Source organism: Dromaius novaehollandiae, chromosome Z (assembly GCF_036370855.1).
Source record: "Dromaius novaehollandiae isolate bDroNov1 chromosome Z, bDroNov1.hap1, whole genome shotgun sequence".
Taxonomy (NCBI): domain Eukaryota; kingdom Metazoa; phylum Chordata; class Aves; order Casuariiformes; family Dromaiidae; genus Dromaius; species Dromaius novaehollandiae.
The window spans coordinates 29644836-29671000 of NC_088132.1; the positions used below are offsets into that span (position 1 = coordinate 29644836).

Sequence of the window (26165 nt, forward strand, 5' to 3'; positions counted from 1 at the left end):
AATTAGGGCTGGGCAAGTTATTTTTTTTTCTTCTTGGTCTGGCAGTTAAGACAAAAGAAATCTTTTGGTGTAAGATTTTAAATGAAGTAATTTTTACCTTTTTTAGTTCTGAACCATACATATAAAAATAATTAGGGCAATATCAAGCAGATAGCCTGTGTAACATGGATATTCCACATTACGCAGTCAGATGCTGTATTCCATATGATGAACATATAGGATGTGACTTTTCCCATACTTCTGTAACAACTGTCTGACTCTCTAAATGCCAGACAGCACAGTGAGCATATGTGGATAAATCACATATATATACTGTGCACATCAGACTTAATGGGCATGCATGGAGGGACTTTTTGCAGCACATGCTGTGAGTGTCATGTGCTGGACTTGCTAACCATGGCCAGGACTGTCCCAGGCCACAGTGATTAAAATCTGGCGAGTCCCTACGAGCTGCGTTAGCTCAGCTGGCTACGCTCCTGCCTACAACGGAGAGCCCACTTCTTCCAGGGAGTGATTCAGAAGGCCAAAATTAGATTTCCCCCGCGAATTATCCGGTGGAGGCGTCCCCCTGACTCTTGTTGCAGACGACACGAGAAACCTCGGGGGCTGCGTGTGTGGAGGTGAGTGGGAAGAGCAGGGGCTCCCCGCTAGCGAGCAGCATCGTGCCGGGGAGTGAGATGTTCGTGTGGTCCCAAGCAAAACATTTCGGCAGAGTATGTCGAGGGCCGTTCTCCTTGAATCGGAGCGTGGGTATGAACCAAGGTCTTGCATGTCAGCATCTTAACTACCGTCCTGTATGGCGTACAGATGTGGATTTGCCTTGATTCTTGCTGTCAGAGTTGCCTTGCTTGGCGTGGATTATTTAAATATGCTTTTGAGTCAGGGAGCAGGACTGTCTGTTTAGCTAAGTGACCATGATGCTTATTTGTGTAGTGAGACAACTGGGTCCTGTTCCTGCTCCGCTGGATGTGCAATTACAGCAAAAATGAGAACAGCATGAGCAGGTAAGGCTGAGCGTGCCTGCCTCAGATTGCTTTATAGGAGGGTACCTTTCGAGAGGCTGGGATCACATTCCTTTAGGAAGAGGAAAGAATTGAACCTGGCACTCTTGGATAACAGTGGGACATTATTCCCAGCATTTCCTCCAAATCTGTTCCAATTCCTCCAATTCTCCCACTAGACGCAGACACGTCTTTTTCTTTTTTTTTTTTTTTTTTTTTTTCTTTTTTCTGCTGAACCTATGTGCTGAATATGGGTCTAGTTCAGGAAGACGAAGTTGCTTCTTTTGCACAGGGAGGTGAATCATCTATCGCTTATTAATTTCCTATTCTCCCTTCCAGTCTTGCCTCTTCCTAATTTTTAAAGACTGGTTTTGCAATACAATATGCATACACTGATCTTCACATTGTAAAGACATATACCAAACTCTTCTACTAGCAGCAGTTATATTGATTCATATGTGACTAACTGTGTAGTGTACTTAAGCACGTGCTGAAGTATTTTTGAGTTTAGGGTGATAGCAATGTAAGCATCTTTTAAATACTGCATATGCTACATGCATTTATATATGTATATGAAAGACCAAACTTTTCAGGTTAGGTGTTTTGAAAATGTTTTGAATTGGCACAAATCCACATGTGGCATAAAGACACCAAAGTAGAATAATAAACAGGTTATCTTGAAGTAGTTTTGCTCTTTACAATTGGTATCTGAAGTGGGAGGTTTAGGAGAGAGCAGCCCTATCTTGTGTGATTGCAGGCGAATGCCTCACCCATCCTGAGAGCTGGGGAGAGGTGTGTAAATTAGTGCAATGCTGGAAGGTGTGCACGAGTGTGGAGTGGTTGTGAAAACCATGAGGATAAATGGGCTGGAGGATGACAAAAATTTTACTCTATTCATAAGTAATGGCAGAGATGAGCTGTAAAAGATAAATGATGAACACCATGAAAGTAATGGGGGGTAAGGAGAAGGCGGCTTTTGCAGAAATGATGATTTGAAGACCATCATAGAAAAAAGATGTCAGCTTGTGAAAGAGGTATATGTAGGTTGAGAACATAGTTTGAAGGGAGAATGGTAGAGAAGATGGTCAAAGATTTTAAATGATGTTAAAAATGCAAAATTAACACTTTCGAAAAAGTAGGTTTTCCTGAAGCATAGCAATACAGAAGTCCCTGAATGGGTCCTAAGTGAAGTTGATCTCACTTTAGAAAAAGTAATGTGTATAGGGCAAGCAACAGAGCAAACAGAAATACAAACAAAAATCTGAAAGAAAGAACCTTTGACTGTGTGTACCATTGCAAGAGAGAATTTCCCAGAAATTTAATTGGCCAAGTGCAGGAACATGGAAAGTCACAGAAGCAGTGGCGGTGGTGTGGCACTCGACATGAGCATTACAAATGCTCAAGTTACTGACAAACGTGCAGGAAGTGTAATAAACACACCACTACACTTACTACAAGCAGTTTCTCACATGTGCTGCATATTTCGGTAAAGAACAGGATTCCTCAAGTGAAGAGGAAGTCCTTTCTTTAGGAATAATAATGGAAGAAGCTATAAATTCAAAAGATTGGCCAATTAAAATGAGTAGAATTGGCATGTACAGGACAGAAAATGGAATGAAAATAAATGTGGTAACAGAAAGTGAAATAGGGAACTGCACAGAGCACATAAATGTGGAAGAGTAAAGAGTGCCTGTGAAATGCTTTAACAGAGAGGCAATTTTACTGCTGTTGAAATGCTCCCTGGAAAATATATCAGTTAAATATAAATGGTAAAATAGGTGTTGACATACAGAAGGTGGTGACCTGTTTTGGGCCTAGAAGGGTGAGGTAAACATCAAGAGGATCAGTGTCATAGAAATTCGGAAAGACAAGCTATTGCCCTTTTGGAACGTTTCAGTAACATAATGTGAAGATGTATTTGTGTATGTCTTCCATTAAAAGACAAGATATGGCTTGAAGAAGATGCAGATCTGTGGTCAGGGCTACACAAAATGTTTCACAGGCCTTGAGAAAGAGGCTAGAGAATGAATTGTGAACCATGGCAGCAGATGGTATCATTTGAAGAATAGAAAAACATCTACAAATTGGGTTCTCTATTTAATAATTGCAGAGAAAAAAGGATGGCGATTATGACCATATGTAGACTCTCAAGACTTAAATAAAAACAGAAGAAAGAACATTTTTGCTGGCTTATGAAAAGGAGAATGTTGTTTGAGATGTCGGGAGTCAAATTATTCAGCAAATTTAATGCATTAACAGGATATGGATGGATTTTCCTGGATAGATGGCTTCAAGCTTTGCAGTTTTGCTCCATCATTTGGAAGTACTACCTTTTGAACTGTATTTGGCTGGAGGTGTATTGCATGCAGTGAAATAGCCAAAGGAAAGTGTAGCAGGTATGGACATATGTCTTGATGATCCAGTGAATATCAGAAAAGCCGGAACAGAGTATTTGACATTCCAAGAACTAGTAATTTTCAACTGCATAAAGCCAAATATTAATATTAGACAGTGGAAATAATATACCTGGGAGGAAGACTGACCTCAACAGGAATTTCTTCTGTTGAATCAAAGAGTCAGAGAATACTGAACGTGTCAAAACTTGAAGATAGAAAAAGGACTTAAAATGTTGAAAGACATACTGAATTATGTCAGCAAGTGCTTATCTAACTCTGAAGGTTGCACAGGTCACTTAAGACATCCGTTCCACAAAGTGCCTGCGTGAGTAGAGGTGCCAGGAAGAACAGAATCCAAAGATTTTGACATCAACCAAGTTGCTTCAATGTTTTGATTCACTGAAAGACCTAAAAAGATCTGTCTAAAGGAGGGTTAGGCACAAGCTAACTGCGCTACTATGGCAGTGATGTTTTGCCAGTCTCGTTTGCATCAAGGCCGGTGACAGCTACAGGAGTGGTCTGTGCAAGTGCTGAGAAAGAGAGAGATTGTGTTACAAGTCTTTGAAAAATCACCACACTAAATGATTCTATAGGAGAAAGAAGTGTCACATACTTTTGTTAACATCTATCTGTTCCTTCAAGATGCCTTTTCTTCCTAGCAAGCCAAATTTAAAGAAAAAAGTGTTCGTTTGCTCTTATGTCCACTCTCTGTCAAAGACTAATAAACAGCCACTTTCCTTGCTTTCCTTCTGTGAATATATTTAATGTGTCATTTTTTTAGTGGGTATAGATTAGAAAGGAGTATGGGAATTTAAGCCCCTTCCTGCCAGTCTGCAGAGGTGATTTCATATGCAGTGGGTGAAATGTTTTTTGTGGACAGCTGAAGCATAGGACCAGTCATTAAGATGCACCTTTAGAAATAAATGTTTTTGATAGATTTGATAATTCTGATTTGATAATTCTTGTGGACCGTTTTCAAGTAATATCAACAGTCCTGCCAGCAGCCCTCTGGAGAAATGCTAAAAATTTGTATCTCGCTAAAGTGTCAAACTTACAGACTGCATGAAGCTCAGGGGAGAGAACAGGACTCTGAATAGAGATCCTCATGTAGGAAATAGGTAAATAAGCTTTGCGTTTGTTTTGAGAAAAGTAATTCTGAAGGTGGAATTTGTCAAAGGCATGAATCCCAAATCTGGAGAGCTGCATGAAATGTCTCGAGTGTTAGCTTGATTTGGTAGTCTGCTATTTGAAGAGAACAAAACAAACACCTTGAAGCCAAAGCAGAGGTAAAGTTAGCCCAGGGGTGCATTATGTTTCATTTTCCCTGTCTCTAAATATAGTAACTCTTCTCTTAAACTCTGCATTGCAGTCATATTCATTTATTTGTACTTTTGCCTTAACATTTGCGTGCTGTAAGGAGCGAACTAAGGTTGGCTGGCAGGGCACAGGCTTTCCATTTTCCAGGGAGTTGCAGTTTTTAGCAAGAGCGTGGATCGGCCCTTGCCATGCCAAAGCAAGCTTGGGGTCGCCACGAAATTCCAGTGTCCTGCCACATTAAGCCGGTGGGTTGGCGCGGCTGGTTTAGGATGTTGGCTTTGGAGAAGCAATTCCCGATGGCAACTGCATGCTACTAATTGGATACTACTAATTGGATAATCATAGTATCTTGGCACGGAGCAGAACGTCTGAGTCCCGCTGTCTCCTGGCAGTTGAAACGGTCGCAGATCAAGATGAGGGAATCCTTGAAACTAACTCCGATGTGTGACCTTGGCCATGACATACTTAGTTCCAGATAGCCCTGAACAGTGCATTATCTGAATGTGGGATATGTGTAGCGAAGAATATGCTCAAAAAATTTGTGTGCCTGTGGCTGCGAAGAAACATCCCAGTGTTAATTCTGTCAGCCTTAGAGCTGCTCTACTGGAATATGGAAAGCTCCCTCCTGTAATCCTCTGACTCATGATTAAATCCTCTAAATGAGAGGCAAAAAACCTAAAGAAGGATGACTTAAGGAGCCTGTGATAGTGGTCATCAGTTTTTCATTGTTTGTGAAGGACAAAATGATTCATAGGGTTTTTTTTTTTTTTTTCAAGTTCAGGACTTGCTGTGAATTTGTCAGGAGATGCCAGACAGCCAAAGAGTCGAGCACCTGTTTATGCGACTGCTCAATTCTAGGTAGGTCCACAGTGGACTTACTGGAGACTGGCTCTTTTCTGAGATATGGAGTATTCTTTTAGTGGTAGAAGTTTTGTTTCTCAAGATTGGCCTTCTGAAATCTGGTACTGATCATGCAAGATGAAGACAGCAAAATAAAATAAATTGGAATAGGACTGAGCCTGTATATCTGTAAAGAACTTGCTGCTGGTATAGATATATTATGCTCATTAGCCTGCTGTTAGATATTTTACAGATATTCTGTCTTAGGGGGAGCTTGGTCCTACGTACAAAGATTTCTTGCTTGAGTGAAGGTTATATCATTGGTCCCTACATCTGTCTGAAACCTGGCATTCCTGATATGCAACGTTGTATAGCTCTGTGCTTCACTTTCAAACTATGTGAGTTCACACCCCTTGAGCTTTATTTTAAGTTTGGTTTCAGTGGGACTGCAAATGAAACCCATTTGAATCTGCCAACTTTCATCAAGTACTGTGTCAAGCCTGCAAATTTTGCATGATTTTGATGCATAACCATAAATCAGCCCAGGTGTGCTGAAAATGTCCATAAGCTTTAGCATACCTTTTGATGAACTTGGTCTAACACTTGAGTTTGTTAGAAAATACAGCACCAGGGAACTTTTCAGTTTTTAAATTGTGGATGTTACATACAGCCCTCACAGTAGTGTAGACTAGGGACATACTTGACCTGTCATGAAATGGTAATTCATCTACTGATAGTTCAATGTCTGGAGTGTGCTGCCTTTTCCCCTAAAGATCTGGTGAAAAAATAACTTGGAGTAAAATGTTTTCCCAAAGTTCAGAAACATTTCACCAGGGAATGTTTATTAATTTTCAAAACTTTTTCCCCAGCTGTATGAACCAGGACTAAACATATAATTGATTTATTTTTTGGAGTGTTAAGAAAATATGTTTCCTATAAAGGGAGTTTTCTGGCAACAGAAATACTTCTGGAGCTGCATTACAGTGTTATGTGCTTGCCTCCATGTCGTTAAGACTAGTGTGCGGCTGGTTTCGCAGCGTGTCCTTATAGCTCCAAATGGAGTAGTATACCCTAATGTACATTAATCTAGAGAAAATAGAGTAAATCAAATAAGTTAGGGAGGCGTATTTCTGCTGACCAAATGTTTCCATTTCAAGAGAAAGAATATGGACATGCCAGATTTGAAAGTTAGAGAGAAATCTTTTTTTGAGCTATTTAAGCACTGTTTAAAAGTGCAGAACCTGCCTTCTCTTCCTGCCCTCATAATTCAGCAATTACTTCTGACTTAATCCAGTCCCTTACATGTGTAATGAGCAGAAATATAGACCACCCTGTTAAAAAGAAGTTATTTGGAAAAGTTAAGACTTTTACCACAGTATTTTAAAATACCCTTTCCAGAATGTTACGGAAGTGGTAAAATAGGAGTATGTGGCATTATTCAATAGTTAAATTGTTGAAGTGTGCTGAGATGTGCATGTTATTGTAGGTTGCAGTGTGCAGTTGGTAGGTGTACAATTCTGAATGCCGTTGTCAGAATTAATCAGTAATTTACGATGGGGAAATAAAATTAACGGTCTAAAACCAAATATTGCTTACTGATGACTCACTGAAGGAGAGCCAGAATGCTGTAGTGTAATCAAGTGAGCAGTGTTGTAGATGGGTGAAAGTTTGGTTTAGAGGCAGTAATTGGCATTTGTGAGATGATATGTGTGATCGGGTTGGATAATGTCCTGCTAGATTTCGGCTGTGCTGCACTTTGCTGTGGTGTGCGGTGGGAGCTTCCAGGCTTCTCAGGTGACTTCAGCCAGCCATGAGTCTGGATGTTTTTCTTCTGTGCTACAATAAAAAGCGTTCAATTAAAGAACAGGGTGGATACTCTTAAGGGCAGGCAGGCAAATTACATTTCTCAACATCACCCACTGCAAGTTGGAGCTTTTAGAGTATTAATGTTTGATGATAAGTAACATCAAGGTACAGTAGTCGTGAGGAAGGTAAAAATAGTCCGCAGTTAGAGAAGAGGTTTTATTTCAAACGTCCCTCTGAATTAAACAAGAGAACAACTTCACCCTGAAGTGTACAGCAGCAGTCATCGCACTTCTCTGTTTCTCACTGCTGTAAAATGGTTGCAAAGACTTAACCTAAAAAAGACTTGGTGAGCAAGTAAGGAAGTGTAAGAGGACCTGACCCGCTTGTGGTAAATGACATGTGTCTGCTCCTGCTGCAGGGATTTCCCACTGTGTGAAATTTGCTTTACTGTCCAGCCCAATGCAAAAGGGGTAGTATACAAATGTAATGCATAGTAGTTACTATTTTGAGTTAACTGTAGTCGCACTTAGCCAGAATTTCTTCAGGGTCCCTACAGCCATGGGAAGTCCATGGTTTCTTTTAGTTAGAGTAGTCATAAATCATTCACCAGAAAGCCTAGCACCAGCACAGAATAAAGAGTGGAACTTCTTCTCCCCTTTTTAAGGGATGCAATAAGAGAAAGACAGGAGAGAAAAGACTGTGAATTTACATTGCTGCTTCATCCCAAATTTTGTCCCTTTGTTTTATTCTTTAATGGACCAACAGCACTGACTGCTATAGGCTGTGTTCATACTCAGTCTGGCGTAAATTGTGGTAGCTCTGGTGACTTTGGTAGAGCCGAGCTGCTGTACATAGGGTGAGGTTTACCACAGAATGTAAATACACTGTGATGTTTCTACGCTGCGCTGTAAGTTATGTCAGAGTTCTGTAGCTTCTGGTAGTGGGAGGTTCTGGTTAAATGTTTTTATGATTAAAATTACAATGTCAGATCTGGATGTGTCGTAAGTGTGTTTGATTAAGTGATGGGGCTGGATTATGGCAGTGCATGCCAGAGCTCTCTTGATGACTTAATCTTCAGCTAGGAAAAATCAGTTGGTCACTTTCTTCCCCTCTTCCGCTTTTCTGATTCCCTTCTCCCTTTCTGTTCCTCTGTCCATTTTCCTTGATTCCTGCTCTTCTACATTTCCCAGTCTCTTTTTGGTCTCACCAGGGTGCTCATTGGTTGACCACTGAGGACAGAGTGAGGAGGTATCTTTGATACCTCTTGCATAACTTTATTTTAGCATGATGAGGTCCAAGCGGTAGATGAGATGAAACTTAATTCTTCTTCAGGGTAGATTCAAAGGCAGTAAGATCATCTTCTTACAGAACTCTCAAATGGAAGGGTTGATAGACTAGTTCATAGTTTTTACTTGGCAAAAGGAATAAATTAACCAACGAACAAACAAAAAATGGATTAATAAGTCCCAAAGGATTAAATCACATTGATTTTAAAAAAAACCACGGAAGGGCAGAAAATATGTAGGAAATTATTACCCTGTAATGGGTACACCATGCTAATCTTTTCCTAAGAAGCCCTGAAGAGCAGTCACTGTCATATGATGCTGTGATAATGTGTTTTGTCCAGTGTCACGTGTTGTCTTTTTACTGTCGTTCTTTTTCTCAAGGGACAATGAGTCCCATTAGGAGAAACTTTCTGCTTTTCCTGGCACTTGGCAAGCCCGTACCTCAAGTCAGCCTTGCAGCTTGGAGGGAAGCCCAGCCCAGCTCATGCGATTCTCAAGCTTCTCTTGGGCCGTAGGCACACAAAGGAGCTCTCTAAAACACCCATTTAAGTAGATTTGTTGCCTTTGGGAAAGTGATATATCTTCTTCCTCTCCAATTCATCAAAGTTCCATTTAAATACACAAAACGCTTAAAATGAAAACAAGTTTTATTGTAGCAAAAGAAAGACTTCTTCTGTTTAGGGAAACTTACTGTATTGTGGCTTTGATTCATTCTGAGTTTTTATAAAAATACAGGTGAATCTCAGTTTAAGTTTTGTCTGTGACTGGATTATCTTTTGAAATGCATGGACTCTTTGACAAGGTAATTTCCTACACCAGGCTTACTTTTCTGCTCAGAACGTCTGTCAATTGCTGTTTCCTCCAATTCTTCCTTCCTAGACAGCATGCTTTGCGCTGTGAAACTTTTTTCTGGCTGCAGAAGAGGTAACAGGTTCTCTATCATCCCATGTATATTATCTGTACAACATTCTAATTCCTGATCTGAGGGATGTCTTTGGTCATTCGTAGATCTCGCATGATAGCAATACGAACAGCTAGCTAGCATTCTCGCATCTTCTCAAGGTTCAGCCTATGGCAGGCATTCATGGTATGTGAGAGGACTCATAGTGCTTTGGTCTCTTACGACAGCTCCTGTTCTCTTTATTTCCACTTGGGTATGTACTATAATGAAGCGTAGCCTCCCTTCCCTCTGTTCTCCTATTGCTTCAAATAAAACTGCAACTACTTTGGGACAGGGAGAAAATCAGTTTATGAGTGATTAAATTAACAGCAACATGAGGGAAATAAGGCCAGGGCACCCCCCAAAACTCAGCTGTTCCTCCTGCAGCCCCACTCTGCAAAGTACCAGTTAAATGACGGGGGGGACATTAAGAGGTGCTCTTGCTCTGCAGATGCTCCAGTTAGATTTCAGTGTTCATTGCAGCAGGTCAGCAGCCACCACCAGCTTTCAGACCTTACTGCTGACCTCTGAACAGTCAAAGCTATGGAAGCAGCACTTTCATACTTTGTTTTCTGTTTTGTGTTTTCAACAGTTACATTGCAAACCAGAGGAAGTTAGAAAGTATCAATGACAATGAAGTTGGATTTTATGTTGGACTTAAAAATCTGTGAGTATATGGGATAATTATTTTGTAGTGTTACTATTCTTTTATTCCTCCTGCAGAAGCAGATACAGACCTCATCAGAGAGTAGGCCTAACTTTGTGCGTTAGAGAAGACAGCTGTGGGGCTTGCAGTTAAGCCTAGTTGAGACTTTATACACGTTCTTATTTTAATCATTATAATTATTATAATTCCATTGTATTTTAAATGAACAAGGCTAACAGCTTTTTGTTTTTTCACAGGACTGTGGTGGATTCAGGTTTACGGTTTGTGTCCCGTCAGGCATTTGTGAAAAACGTCAACCTACAATACATGTGAGTAAACATCATTTCTGTCTTTTAAGTCAAAACTGCCCAAACCTTGTTAAATCCCTTCTCTTTCTCCCTGTTTCCTTAATATAAAGTGTTTTAACAATAGAAACTTGGAATGGCCTCTTGTCATTAGTGGACTTGAAATAGGACATGTGCGATAAGGATTTGGCAGATCATAAGAACATAACGTGAGATGGCAAAAAGGTCATTTATCTCCTTATCTCTGGATGAAGGACAGCTCTAACAGTGGTGTCTGGCTGTCTCTCCTTTACTAAGGAGTATATCTTCTGACTGAGTGAGTTGGTACTACGAGTATGAAGCCCATACTGTGTGCATCACAGGCGCTGACATGGGTTTGATGTTGCACTAGCTGTAGTCTGATTCAATGGACTGAGCATGTTTTAGTAGCTAGAGTGCATGCCTGGAGCACATCTTTTAGTGTCATTTTAGCAGTTTGTATGCCCTGAGACTGTGCCGCGATGACGTCTTGTAAGTGAGGATCATCATCAGATTTGCTTCAGAAGCTCACTCCTGATCTGAATTAAAAGGCTGACATAGATGCACCCAATAGCAAAATATAAAAATGAGGTAACTTTTCCACCCACCTGCAATTTGCAGTTCATGAACTTCAGGAGACAGAGTTGTTGCCTGTGCAGCTTCTTTTCCTTTAGTGAAAGTGTTGCCTTTAGTGAAGGCCGAATTGACCGGAGTTCTTCATAAAAGTAGAGAAAAATGATCAGTTGAGTATCCCTGAAGGACTGGAGTGCTTTTCAGTGGGACAGACACTCCTGCCACTTACTTGGAAAATTGTGTCTCAGTTCTACAACCGTGGCTTTTGTTAAAGTCCTAGTGAGATCAAGGAGACGTAAGCCCAAGCCTCAGGCTTTATAAGGTGCCTCAATGCTTTACTGTAATATGGAAGCATTGCTGAATTGGGCTCAGGACTGATTGCTTTGTTAATCAAATGGACTCCCTCTCTGCACATCTGTTTTCCAAGGATTAGAAATTAATTTATGTGAAGAAGTGGACATGAGTATCTGAATTTGCCTACATGGTAATTGCTCTCCTTCATATGGAGCAAACACTGGAGGAGTATGAACCAGACCTTGCCAACCTATGAGGGTTACATATTACTTCATATGGTCATTAATAAAGTAAATTGCTTTTACTATAATCAATTGGAGACTAGGAGAAGTATCTTCTAGAGTGTGTTTGTGTGTCTATCTGTGTGACAATTGGTCAGTGAATTATGATGGTACAAGATGAAATTCCATCAAGACAAGTGCATATGCACTCCCTATGGAAATGCACAGTGAAAAATTATTGGCTATGTGGCACAATTGCAGAGAAAGATTTAGTAGCTGTAGTGGGAGAGAATCTCAGCATGATGCAGCAGAACAAAGCAAATTCAATCTGGGATCAAAAGGAATTTTCTGTTACAATTTTGCATCTTGTCACCATTACCTTAGCTGCTGGGAAGGCATCTATCAGAATACTGTGTGCAGATTAGGACACTGAATCTACTCATGTAGAAAGATATTACAGAGAAGAGCAACAGAGCTATAAGGAGTTTGTAAAGCAAATTGTTCAAGAAAACACTGAGAAGGCTGAGTTAGTTCAGTCTAGGAAAGAGAAGACTGAAAAGGAATATACATCTACAGATTTTTTAAAGGGAGAGCAGTTATGGAGAGGAGAGCCAGTTTTCTCCATGACACAAAGATGGGATGAGAAATAATCAGTTTAATTTTCATCAAGGAAGATAGATACTTGGGACAGCTTAGCAGCTGTATGGGCAGGTAGACATTCCAAAAAGTAACCTGAGGGAGTTGGTGGGATCTTCTTTGTAGGCTTTTTTGCCTGGTTTCTTAAGGAAATGGGGCTCATGCTGTCACGAAGTCTCTCTGTCCCCAGTGGTTGTTTCTGACCAAAACTGATGTAGGTGAAGAGGTTTTGTGAAAATTGGCCTTTGGGCAGAACAGAGAGACCCTATAAATGTTTCCACTTAGGGGGAAAATACCATTGTGCGCTTACATCCTTTGGGCACTAGAGAATCCATGTGGACATGATGTCTTTAAAATACCTCAGCCACAGGAAAAGTTTCTACTAGAGCTCACAGTCAAAGGTGGAACACACATCTGTTGGTAGGCAGGCTTTATCGGAACTTGAGTTCGTGAAGCTACTTGTTAGAAACAAATTAGGCTGATTGACCTCTGCCAGGTTGATGTATATGCAATCCTGATTCAGCAGAGGGGACTATCAGAGGGATCTGGTACTGTGATTTCTTTGGTGGGGAATTAGTAGTGTTAGCAGATGCAGGATAAGCTGAGATAAGACTGAAAATAAAAAGCGGCAGTAACTGCCCGCTCTGTGTACATACGACAAAGCAGATAGCGTGGAGACGTTTTTTGCCTTGGCTGATCTGTTATCCCTGAAAAAAATGCATTTGTTTCTTTTATCTTGGAAGTCTTGATGCATGCTAAAATGTTTCTGAAAGCCTCAGTGAATCAATGCTTGTTGTCATCAGCGATAAAACTCCTGTTGACTGCATTGGGAATGAAATGCAGTCCCTGTTGTGGTTGGGACAGAGAAAACTATTAAAAGCTGAAATCGTTTCACTTTGCCAGAGTGACCTCTGAGTACAGCTCTTTGAGAAGTCTTGCGTTTTATTTTAAAACAACAGTCTGTCATTGTTTCAAAAAGAAAATGTAAACGCCGCTTTTCTGAAGACTGATGCAACTGTATGAGCTTTCATTTTGCTAGTGATACTCTTATAGTTTTCTCACATGAAAAGTCTTTTGATGTAGTTAAGAAGCTTTATTATAAGAATATAGCATTTGTTTTCTGAATTATAAAAGAATATCAGATTGTAAGGAGCTTATTAACACACAATCCCTTATGCCCTTTCTTTGTCATTACCTTCTTTTCTTGGCCAAACTTCTGTAGCCCAAGTATCTTTTGAGTTGATGTATGGTGATAAGAATTGAGTAATAATATAAACAATAGAAAGAGAAATGCTCTAATAGATATCACTTAAATGTAATTAATAGCCTTGCTCATCTAATTCTGGTATTCTCATTGACCTTAGACTCAAATTAGTCAACAGTCACATTTAACAAGCTATTAAACAGTCCTAGTTTAGTAGTGCTGTAATTTATAAGCTCATCTGCTGCTAACAATAATTTTAACGGGTCTGTTTAATACACGTGCATGGTATTCTGTCAATACCTTTAAACACAGGAATAAATTTCACAGTAAGCGTGTATTTCCCAAAACATTAAAAAATAGCTATTGTCATGTGCCAAGCTGTATATTAATTGCATCGCTGAATCATAGGGTTGCATACGCTGTGTACTTACAGATCTGAATGTTAGAACGTGTTTGTACCTCTAGGACTGATCAGGTTTAAAAGCAGCCAAATTTAACCATTTGAGACCCAACTGCAGATTTTTCCCTTGCATGCACACAGGCAACACGGGGCTAGCTCTGGCTGTAGGCAGAGCAGGCAGTTGCCTGTGGAGGGAGACTGAGCGTAGCAAAATGGCATTGCCATTTCTTCACCTCTTCCCCCACCCTGGTAGAGCAGCATGGTGGCGTTGCAATGTAGATGTGAATACTTAGGTGGCTCTTCTGGCCACGCTTGCACTCCCTGCGTTGCCACAGCTATGTTCGTAGCTGTGCTAGCTTGAAGTAGGCTTGATATTCATGTGTAAAACACAGTCTTGCTTTGACTGCATTCTGGTCCTACCTTTTGGTATAGTGCTGGAGCCAGGCTGTCTACTCTAGACTTTTTTAAAAAGGCTTTTGAACACCACATAGATCTTCTTTGGGTTCCTCACCACTGTGTGTGTGTGTGTAATAGAATTGGGGAACTAATTTATATTCTCTTTCCATGCAAGCATAAATGTGGTCCTCACCTACTCTTACTAAGCCTGTCAGTATTTTTTCCACTTAACACGGATTAAAGAGAGCAAAGCAGGCATCTCTATAATCAATACAAAGCGCTCAGCTTATGAAAAATATATATAACAGTAAATTTACTGACAAAATATGGTCTAAGATGATAAATCTATAACAATGGGCTGAAAAATTTCAGTTGAATTACTTGTCAACTTGAAAAACCTTAAGGCTGTGAACTACATGGAAGAAGAGACTACAGTCCTAAGGTACTAAATGTGTCAATCCATGACCAAGGATATAGGCAAAGAATATTTTTTGTTACTGTTTTTAAATGCTTTTTACTTCCTTCATCTGGCATGTATCTGACACAACTGGTAAAAATCTGAAAAGACAATTAAACCTATTAAGTTACTTTTGTTTTTTCAAAACCAGATGCATTAAAAATAAAATAATATTTCTTTATTCTTTTTATAGTTTCACTTAAATTAATAGTCCCAGTTCTTCACTGGCTTGTGCAGTCATTTATACCTGCATGAAGTGTTCAGAAAATACCATACCCACTGACTTTTTGGGCAGTTAAGTCCTGTTGTTTATGAATTTAAACAAGTAAAGGCTATTCTTATGCCTAGGGGATTGCAATAATCCTCCAGAAGCAATGAGTGGCCTGAGGCTAAATGACAAGAAGATACAGTTATGGCAACACCTAACTGTTTCACAGTCCACTGTCCAGTAAGGTTTATAGCTCTGATTGAAGCAGCTCAGCTCCTCATGGAGAATGGGATGAGTTAGATGACCATGAGTAAGTTGAGCAAGGAAACATAGCCAGCCAGGTGGAAATTCCTAAGAAAAATGGGGCTTCAGACCTGCCCATTAGATAGATGGGCTATTATGTCCACTTCAGGTTACCAACAACAAACCCTGTCCCAGAGTCAATCTTTTCTTAAGAAAAAAGAGAGAAACGCCATCTTATAGGATGGCTGGGGATCTTGCATGAGATGCTTGAAGCCCATTTTCTGATCTATATTCTGATGTTCTAGTATTTAGAAATTGGGCTGGGATGTTTCAAACCCACTTGATTTGACCTAGTCTGGAATCAGAGCTCAAGTCTGCGCCTTCTCCATTAGGGTGCCAGGGAGTGTTACAGTAAATGAAATGGCTTTGGCTGGACAGAAGTCGTCCTGAGCAAGCCATTGTCTGAAGGTTAGAGAGTCCTCCTGGTATGGAAGAGCGGAGTCCTCTGGTGTGTGGAAACCAAGCACCAAATCTTGTCCTCTTGACCGGGAATATGCTTCCTACCACTAGACCAGTGAGTGGCAGGGGCACCTAGCTGCAGGAAGGGCCCACTGTAGGTCTCGTTGTCTTTGGGATTCCCCCACATGGGATTTTGTCACTGGGCAGGGAAGAGAAGCAGGTACCTGCCTCATTTGGGAATGCCATGGAGGCATTTGCATGTGAGGCTCGGCATTGTCAGGGCTGCAGAGGTTTTTCCGCATGACTAGTGAGAGTTGCCTGAGGAGGGGTGAGATTTCATGTGCTGGAAAGAAGAACCCAATTCCATGTGAGGGTTTAAATTTTTTCTTTCAACCTCCCAGCCTGTGGGGAAAAGATTATAGGTACTTAATGTACTGTTTTTTACTTAATCACAACTTCTGTCCTACGTGCAAATTTTGATATATCTGGTCAGGGTCCGGATGACCAGTTTCTACCTGCATCTACCATAGGGCAGCTCAGTTGACGTGCCTAATGAAACAGTCGTTTGCACATTTCATTCTCACGCATTAGGACCAGTCAGCTTGCAAACTTGAGGCCGTCGTTTGCTAGAAGGAATCAACAAAGAGCTATAGTAAATAAAATCTCATAAAGATTCCATTCTGAATGTTTATAAATGATCCTATTTGCATTGTTGTAATTTCTCTGAAAACTATCTTGTACTCAGAGATCAAGGGCTGAAAGTTTGGGAAGTAAACGCTGTGCTCTTTAATCAGGAGGGGGGAAAAAAAAGATTTAATCCTTCATATAAATGCAATGTAACTTTAACTATGGAGCCCCTATGGCGCCTCTGTAATACCATGTAAAACTCCTGGTATTTTGGCTTATTTTGTTGATTTGCACTGTGTTGTTGGCAGTTTTACAGTTTGCTGCTCTTGCTATCTTTAATTTATGGACTGATAAGACTATAGAAGAACAGCATTATTTTGATTTGGGGTGGAGAAAAATATTTTGTAAGCCTGGGAGGGTGATAATTTCTGATTCAGATGAGCATTTCTTTGCATAATGGGGGAGGACCTTTCACTTAATTACCACTGGAAACCATAAGTGCTTAATTGACATAAAAAAGCCCAATACAGGCATTTTACAGTTTTCCTTTTGATCTTTCATGTGGGTGCATATTGCACATGCAGTTTGAAAAGAAAGCTAAAAGGCCGTGATATGGATATGTGCTAGCATGTGAGAAGGACTTACGTGAGTATGGAGCTTGGTGCAGCATCAAAGGAAGGGATACACCCATTTCACTTATGAATAAATTGAGCATGTAATTAACACCTGGACTTTACAGAATACTTCTGAAATACAATTAAATCTGCTGCTTTTCCACAATGAACAGAAGTGCTAAAAGTGAAGATACTGACCCTTGCCTAGTTTGATTTTGAGGAATGTATTTAACTTCATGCACAGGCTGGATTCAAACCCTTGATACCCTTCAAACCATGAAAAGAGGCTGGGCACCATTATGTACCACTGAAGTCACAGGAATAAGAGCTTTTTAGAGTTGGTTTGGGTGGTTCTTCTTTTTTTTTTCTTTTTTTTTTTTTTTTTTTCCAGACACAAATTGTATTTTGAGTGTAAGAAGAAACAATCCTAATTAATAATTATCTGTTTTCCCTTAGCAACTTATCCAGAAACAAGCTCTCAAGTTTGTCCAAGAAGCCTTTTCGCCATCTGGGGTTGTCTGATCTGTAAGTTGCCGCTTCTTAAAATAATGTTTATTTGTGGCCTGAAATGGAAGAACAAGACTATGAAGTTTGCTCTGTTAAAATTAGATGTCCATCAAAGATCAGGAATGAAATTCTGATCCAAAGGAGGCAGCAAAGATGTTGCCAGTGTCCTAAGTATACTGAGATTTTCATTCCAGGCCTTCAGGAAAGATCAAGTGTATTTTAACACGAATTTATAGGTCAAAGTAGCTGCTTCTCTCCAGCTTTAAAGTATGTTATTATAAGATCATTTCACACAAAACTACTGATGTTTATATTAAGTATTTGAGTTAGTAAAAATACAGCCATCTACAGCTCTTCAAATGAAGTCTCTATGTCATATTCTTATATTGGCCTCACAGCTGCTATGCTTGTGGTTGGCTATGGAATAATATTTTTGTTTTCTCAAATTCTTTGAGTTGTTCTGTGCTGTATATAATCATTTGGTGATGAAGCATGTGTAAACATGCACTTGTTGATTGTTTCAATACTATGTTTTTATTATGTGCTCTTTCAAGCAGAATTTATGTATTGGTATTCATTCCAAAGTTATGTAATCAGAAGGTAAAAGCAGGAGAGAAGAGGCTGTAGCATGCCTGTGTGGCAGATATTGTTGTATTGTATTTATCTGGGGGACTCATAGAAAAGGTAGAGTTTGTGAATGACTTGGCCATGGAGGGGGTATTGGCACAAATAATAAAGGCAGAAGTTGGCTTTTGTGTAAGGCTCTGATTACTGGTCCTTTATCCTACTTCTCTTCTATCCGACTTCTCTTAGAAGGGTTTTTAAGGCCTGGAGCTGTGTTTCCGTGTTAAAAATATAGGAGGAGAAGTGGTCTTCTTGTGCAGCCTTTGCTAACAAGGGAGCCCACGAGAGCTTCGGGATGGTTGTGTTGGGGGCAGAGGGAGGCTTAACTCCAGGAGCCCAGGGCAGGATCGGGGCAGCCCAGGAGGGTGCCTTGCAGTCTCGGATTTCTGCTGCACGTTCTTTCTTTAGCACGTGAGAAATGAAGTGAACATGTCCCTGTGCTGCAGAAAGAGGTTTTGCCCCTTAGATATGTTTTGTTGATAATTAAGTTGATATAATCACTTTCTTTACAGCCAAGGGAACATCACTCACTGGAATTTTCTTTTATAATTTGGCGAACGCTTCACGCTGATGAAAAGACTAGCTGCGGTCAGAGCACTCCCATTGCTGTATTCCCCACGTAGGTCTGTTGCTTCTGAAGTCCCAGTTTCTTCATATGTAATTTTTAGTCCATGCCAAAAAGCTAGTATGTACTTGGCTGTAACTACTATGTTTTGTAGTTGTTAGGACCTCAAAAAAACAGGGTTATAGGACTTAGACTGGTGCACAGCCTGAATTGTTTGGGCTTTTCCTAATGTTTCAAAGCAGCTAGTGGAGAAATGGGGTCATCTTAGCCCCCGTGGGCTGCAGAAATGTAAGAGTGGGTATGCTCTAGCTTAAGAGGTGTGTTAAAAAGGAAGTGACTGCAGTTTTAAAGGCATATTCTGCTCTCAGTTGTGTTGGTGCTTCTTTGGAATTAGTCTGCTGCCTTTAACAGATTTATTCCAAAGTACAGATCAAGGTATTCTTGAACCTCTCCATCTCAGGTGAGCAGTTTCTTTTAGGTTGTGGTTGAAGTGGGTGCTTATGAAATTTTGAAGGAGAACCAAGTCAAATCTGTACATACGTGTTCACTGAGGTGATGTAAGAAATTGCCAGTCTTTTTGAAGAAGTTGGTTTGCTCCTGGCCAGAAAGACAGAAAAAAGGACTTGGGACAGAGAATGACAGAATCGAGCATTGTATGTATGTTACAGAAATCATGGGAATGAGTTTTGACAGAGTAGGGAAATAGTGCTTATTGACAAAACATCTGGCTGATGTGAAGTAGGAGAGAATATATTTGCGTGGTTAAAATGAGAGTTAAGCAATGGGCATTCAGTGTCGTGGGAGCAGAAGCAGAGGAAGTGGATACTGGGAGTGACCCAGACATGGGAAAAGGGATGTTGTGAGGATTAAACCCATTGCCTCTATGCCTCAAATACTAATGTGTTATGGGGGCCAAGTTAAGAAGGAGATAGATAGGATGCAAAATTGAGATTGGATATTGTGGGCTTGGGAAAGAGTGGGAGGGTAGGGATAAAGTTGGGCAAACAAGCATTGCAATAAAGTGAGATAAATAGAAGTGGGGGAAGTGGGGAAAAGAAAGTGGGGGGGAAAGATGGAGCCTGAAGGGTGGAAAAGCAGGGATAAAAGCAGTATCAGTTGAACAATAAAACTATTGTTGTATTGATAAGTGGCTAATACTTAGATGGAAAATCAGGAAGAGGAGGGTAGGAAGAGTATTGGAGGAGGAATCTGAGAGGAGAATGAAGCCATAAATAGCTTCTGAGGAGCTTGCTCTAAATCAAGTAAATATTCAGTTGGTAGCTCCCTTTTAAATCAAAACATAAATGGATGAAAAGTTCAGGGTAGGCTGAGGTAGGAGATATTCTCCAGATACAGAGATACAGTACAGAACAGATACAGTAGAGAAGGAGATATCACTTTGAAAGGCATCCTCTTTGAGAACCGACTGTAGGTACAGCTGTAAAATTACAGCAAACAAGATAAAAACATGTAATTTCCTTCTACTAGGTCAGATTCTTGCTTTCATGCAAGTGTATGCGGAGGGCTATCATGCCTCTATCCAGAATCCTGTCTACGATGTGCCTGGCTCCTGGTGGGTTCGATACAAATTAAAACTGTGGAAGAAAAAAAGATTGCTCAACCACTTGCCGAGGGAGATTTTGCTTTTAAAGAGAAGTTATATGATGCAACAGAAACTGGAAAGTAAAACTTGCTGTTTGGAAAATGCATGTTGTAGCTTTTGACCCACCAGACCCTGATGTTCATACTCTTTTGCACAAGCAGTTCTTGTCCAGGCAGTAGTGGTGTGACAGTCCAGCAGATGACTTCTGTGAATACAAATTACTCCTTAAGAGAGCTGCATAAATGATTTCTGCAGCTTTGTACTCACAAAGAATTAGGGGAGCTTTTGGGGGAACAGGTTACATCTCCGAGAAGCTGAATTTTTCCCAATTATTTGCACACTTCGAATCCTCAGGAGTCAGCCTCCAGCATTTACGAGAACAGAATTTGTGAGCAACTCGGATTTAGTTTCCGTACATCAAAAGACACGTGTGAAATTTTGCTGAGAATAATTGCTCTCCTTATAATGAGATGTCTCAAGCAATCACTCACTCAGGCTTTACTGGACCTCGTTTATGTTTTAAAAGAAAAAATGAGATACTAGACATTTCTTAGGTAGATATCGGGATGTTTCTGTTCCTATTTCTCTTGGACTATATTTCTTTACATTGATGTGTAGTTGTATTAAATTTTAAAACTAGAATTGGGTAGGTTTGCTAACCTGTGATTTAAATTCCATACAGTGCACTATATAGCTAAATCGTACTACACGTTTCTGTTTCAGGGCCATTCTTTAAGTTATTGTCTCTTAGTTAGGGGTTTTACTGTGAGATTTTCCAGAGTGATATAGATGATTAATCTTTAAGGTTATGTAAAATCCTTTTTTATGACTGGAGTTTGTTAGAGTTTGTCTCTAATAAATGGCTGTTTGGCTCTGTAAAGAGTTTGCCACCTAACAGTAATAAACCTTTTCTGGAATGGTCTTTCTAAGGTAGCTGACCAGAGTCTAGCACAGAGGAGAGGAAATTCTGATCTCTGTTTAACTGCTATGAAACAAAGTGGATTTTAGTGGAAAGCCCAGTTCACCAGGTGCTCCTGGTTTACACCAGTGAGTTGGACATAGGAGTTGAGCCTGCTGTGTGCTCTGTGTGATCTGCGGTGGGCTGGAATTTTAGCTGGAGCAAACAGGGCTTCATTCTCTACAGCGGATCTGTATCTACTCGCAGCTTGCTCTGTGCTGAGGTCTTTGATCTATACTTTTTTTTAACTAAAGAGTTCAACTTTTAGTCTCACCTGTTTGAGTGCTTTGAAGGCCTCCCTCCCCGATTTTTTCTACATATGTGATGTATGCTGCATTCTAAAAAAAAAAAAGAAAAGAAAAAAAATTTGTTTTTTACTGTAGGATATTGGTGGATAATCCATTCAAGTGTTCCTGTGAAATTATGTGGATCAAGAAATTTCAAGAGACCAAGTTCTACACAGAAACTCAGGATTTGTATTGCATAGATGACAACAACAAGAGGACAGCTTTGCTGGATATGAAGGTCCCAAACTGCGGTAATACTCTTTTAACTTAAAGTTATTCCTGAGTTATTGTGAGACAGGAAAAGTAAACAGGCTTTTCTACTAGTTACCTATCAAGATGGCAACAGTGCTGCTAAGGAAAAAGGTTTCAGGGGAAATATTAATCATTCACTGATCTTTCATGCCACATGGAATAATTTCAGGAGCTTCATATAACGCTTTTTTTACTTTTACTGTTACTGAAGTGCAAGAAAACAGAACATCGATTATAGATAACACAAAAGAATTGTATAAAATGTGTACCTTCCTTAAATGAAACAGTAGTCCTTCTGAGCTGAACAGACACAAAATTTTATCTCCTTGAAATTTTTTTTTCAGCTATCTGAGCTTAATGAAATCTTTATTTTCCTTCAAAAATACAAACCTTACTGCTAAGAGTATGGAAGGAAAATTCAGAAAAACTGTGCCTACTGAAGAAGTTAGCACATAGCTCTCTGTTTTTCACACAGATAAAACTCTACGGAGTCCACTTGTATACTCTGCGCAAAAGAGGCGTAGCAAGCGTAGGTCTGCAGTGTTTTGCGGTAGTAGTGTATGGATTTGGAGATGGTGGAAAAGTGATGTAAGGATAGGCCATCCCCTTGCTTCTTTTGTATACCATTTTGCTTCCTGTAAGTGGTCTTGGCTGAGCTGGTGGCAGGCTTTACCTGTGAGGGGAAGAGATTCCTCCTCCTCTGAGGACGAGGGGCAGAGCCCGGCCATTTCAGATATGACATGAACCCTGCTGAAGCCCGGAGTTTCCTCTGCGGAGCGGAGGGCCTGGGTGCTCGGACAAGAAGGAAGGAGCAGGATTTTCTCACGGAGCAGTGATTTGCATTGGGAAAGCTGTATGCGAAGGTGAATGGCAAGAGGAACAAACAAATTCTGCCTTTCTTCCTTCCACCACGCCCCATGAGTGCCCTGAGTCGATGTCTCTGCAGCCGACCAGCTGCTCTGGCTGAAGGGACTAGAAGGCAGATTCATCTGCTGTGTGTAGAAAGGTCTCCTGGCAGGTTGCGATCAATTGGCACAGAACAGAGGAACGCCAGAGTAATTTCTTGTGAAGTCCTTGTCTAGCATGTCTAGGAAGTACCAGGTAGCAAGGATTTTTCTTTGAAAATTCTCAGCGTTAAATACGCGGACTTCACCCTGTAACACATTATTTCTCTCTCCTGAATCCTTGAGCGTCTGCAGCACCAGCAGGCTTGTTTCTGACCCCTTGGTGCTGTGTGGGTGCAGGTGTGTATGTATGTGCACCTCTCACAGGCAAACCGCAACTCAAATCCCTGGCATGAGAAGGGAAGGTGGCACTTCCACCTCAATGAGGAGGAGGACAGGGGCCCTTGGCTGTGAGCGTATGTGGCTGGAGTACCAGTGTGTGGAATTTACATACGGGAAACATGGCTTTTGCTGAAGAACTGTATGAATATCAGCACAGGCCTGCAGATTTTTCCCACATTTGGTTTAATGTTAATTTACATGATCCAAATATAACTGGACTTTATGCACATTTGTGTTTCTCTCTCTCTCTCTCTCTTTTCCTTCCTCTTTTTCTCTCTCCAAGTGAATTTTTCTCCTTAATTTACGTTTTTGGGGATGAATCAATATGAGACATAGTTTTTTAACATTGTTTTTCAGAAGAGATAGGTGGCAACACAGGCATTTCTTAGGGACAGAATAGGGAGTCATTGGTGAAAACAAACGATAATCTTGATGAGTATGGCTTGTGTTCTGGAAGATATCTAAAAGATCCATTGCATGGCTGTTGCTTTCAGCATTTCTGGTAGATATATTTCTCTATTTAAAAGCACAAGACTTAATTTCCAGAAAACCCACTGGATAATTTGGTTTGTTTCATTTCTAGCACAGTTTGAGAGGCTAGTAAGTATACCTGAATAGAAGAATTTGGCTTTTGCCATCATGGCATTTTTTTTTTTCTGTGAACTTCATATTCATTTTAGTTACTTTCGATGTCAAGAGGTTTGGGGCATGCAAGCCTTTGTGAATTTTGTTAATGAAACATTTCTAACTTTCTCTACTGATGAAATGGTTTGTCCCATCTCTCTGGTTTGTTGAATTTTTTGATTTAGGAACTGAGCAAGCAAACATGCTCTTTTTTCTTGCAGGTGTTATTAATTACTTCATAATATTATAGTAAGTGGCCTGAACAGTATGTGGTAAAAGTCTTGGTAATAGGACACCTCTCTACTGTGCGCTGTTAATAAATCTCTTGCTGGGGAGTTAGAAGAGGCCACTGTGGTTTCTTCGTCGTAAGGCTCTGGTTTGCAGATAATTGATGTCAAAATTAGCAAGGTTCTGTGGTACTTTACTTATTGTTTATATGGTGGAAATGTTCATTAATCTGCTGATTAAAGGCTAGTTGCAATCTAGATGCCAACAACTTTGGGATTTCTTATCCTGAGGCTTAAAATTAGGTATGTTCAATCACTAAAAGATCCTTTCGACCTACGATATTAAAAGTGTCAATCAATTGTTATGATGTTTGCAGCATTACTTTTTCAACCACATTTGAAATGTACTTGTGTATGATGAAAACTGTTGGATTTTTTTTCAATTTTAAAGTCACAATTACCATGTCAAAGGTTTTGAAGGTGCATCCACTACTGTAGTATGAGAAGAGCCTTCTCTGCAGAGAAATTGTGTTTAGTTTCACAATATTTGCTGGTTGTCCACACAACATGCTGTAGGCTACCTTGACCTTCCTCTCTTTTGTTTCTGGCTGGCAAATAGCATTAGAAAATCTAGAAAGAGAAGTGAATACTTTGTTCTCATTTCTACTTCTGTAAGTGATGGTTGCAATTGCCTCTGGCATCTTAAGTTACTGGAAATGAGGATGCTCTGTGCGTGGGTAAGGTCACTTGTAAGTCAGTCTGGCAGAGCTCACCTGGAGCTCATTGAATCCTGCAGAGGCAGGGTGAGATTTTCAGGAAGTTGGGACTGGTTATTAAGTTGTTCCTTCTGGTACGGATTTGATCACTCAGCTCTTAGTGTTGAGCTCATTGGTGTTGAAGGCGTCTTTTTCATTTGGTTTGTTTGGGAGTAGTCTAGCTTCTATGGTTGTCTGTGCAGTCCTGCGTGGATGTTTCAGTAACACAGTTTTGCCTTATATGGCCAATAGAGTTAATCAGAGATGCTGTTTTGTATATGCGGGTGTGGTGCTTGATCAGACTTTCAATTTTGCTTATCCTTGCGGCCTTGTATGCTTATCTATCATATATGGTTTCTGCAGATGTTGTCTGTCTTGTCATTGGTCATATATGCAAGCTAGAGTTTACTGTCCAGAGTGGCAAAAAGTACATGAGACTAATTTGTTATACATGTAACAAATCCATATGGAGATTGGCTATTTGTTTACATATGCAGCCAGTCAGATAGTGGGACCCTTGTCTGACCAAGGGGCTGTGGATTTTTATGAATGCAAACTTTTTTTCTCTCTTCACTTGTGCATTAATGCTGCGGAGGGTGGGCTTTGCTCTTGGTGCTGCTTCTTGTATAACTGACAGTATTTTGGAAGTCATTGATGTCTTTGTACAGTTATGAGCTGAAGATGCATGTTGTCCGTTTCTTGCTTTACTTGTAAGCCACAACATTTTTGTAGGCAACTGTCCAGCTGATTCTAAAGAGACTGGACTGGATCTGGCTTTATTTTGGTCTGCATTTCTGGTGATAGATTTTTGTCCAAGGGGTAAACAAGGAGATAGAAATATCAAATTGGAGGCAGGTGGTTACAAATTCTAACGGGGAGAAAACCAAGTTTAGATTGACATGTTTACTTCTCCGAATTTATAAAAAGATTTGTAGTATTAGTGAGTCAATAAAATAAGTGTTAGATCTTAGACAATCCCAGTACAGCACAGTATAAAACCACAAGCAAAGGCATAATCCAGTGGGTGTTGACATCTTTTTCCATTATCAGGTAGACTTCACAGATAAGACTATCAAAAGGAGAACGCTCCAGGCAGAATGAAGTGGCTTTAAAAAAAGCCATAAACATTTTCTGTATTTACCTTTCAGAATATTCATGGGCTCTCTAGCCTGTATTGTTTGTTTTGGCTCGAGAACTAGATATGTGCATGATGTATGGCGGCAAACTGTTCTTATTTTCTCTGTAAGAGTTTTAATTCTTATCTGTGATCATGAGCTGCTTGAAAAATGTTTTTTATGGGAGTTTTGACAGTAGTAAGAGTTTATATTGCAGCTCTGAAGTTGAGTTAGAGTTTTCCCAACTCAATTAAAACAGTTTTCATTTTTCCAGGTTTTAAACGAAAATAACTAGTAATTTGTAGATATTTGAACAAGCAATAGTAATCTTATTTTCAAAGGCACACACATAACTTCTTTGTGTGCATGCATCCTTTGATGTGCTGATGAAGTGGCCAGTAACTTCCATACAGATGTCTAGACATATGCAGTGCAAATCAGGGCTTGTGGATGATGATGGCTGAGTATACGCTGT

The 26165-nt window shown here is 40.1% G+C and overlaps 1 protein-coding gene across 4 annotated transcripts in view; it reads left to right on the forward strand.

Annotated features, from left to right (window-relative positions):
• LOC112978757 (BDNF/NT-3 growth factors receptor) overlaps positions 1–26165 on the forward strand; it is a 201910-nt gene that overhangs the window by 6420 nt on the left and 169325 nt on the right. For 3 of the 4 annotated variants that reach the window (XM_064502656.1, XM_026092447.2, XM_026092446.2), the window contains exons 2-5: positions 10179–10253; positions 10490–10561; positions 17344–17412; positions 21528–21682. In XM_064502656.1, the coding sequence (XP_064358726.1) occupies positions 21568–21682 (115 nt within the window). In that variant the 5' untranslated portion in view covers positions 10179–10253; positions 10490–10561; positions 17344–17412; positions 21528–21567. Of the gene's footprint in view, positions 1–10178; positions 10254–10489; positions 10562–17343; positions 17413–21527; positions 21683–26165 lie in introns of those variants that run through there. The other variant, XM_064502655.1, reaches the window with a different exon arrangement.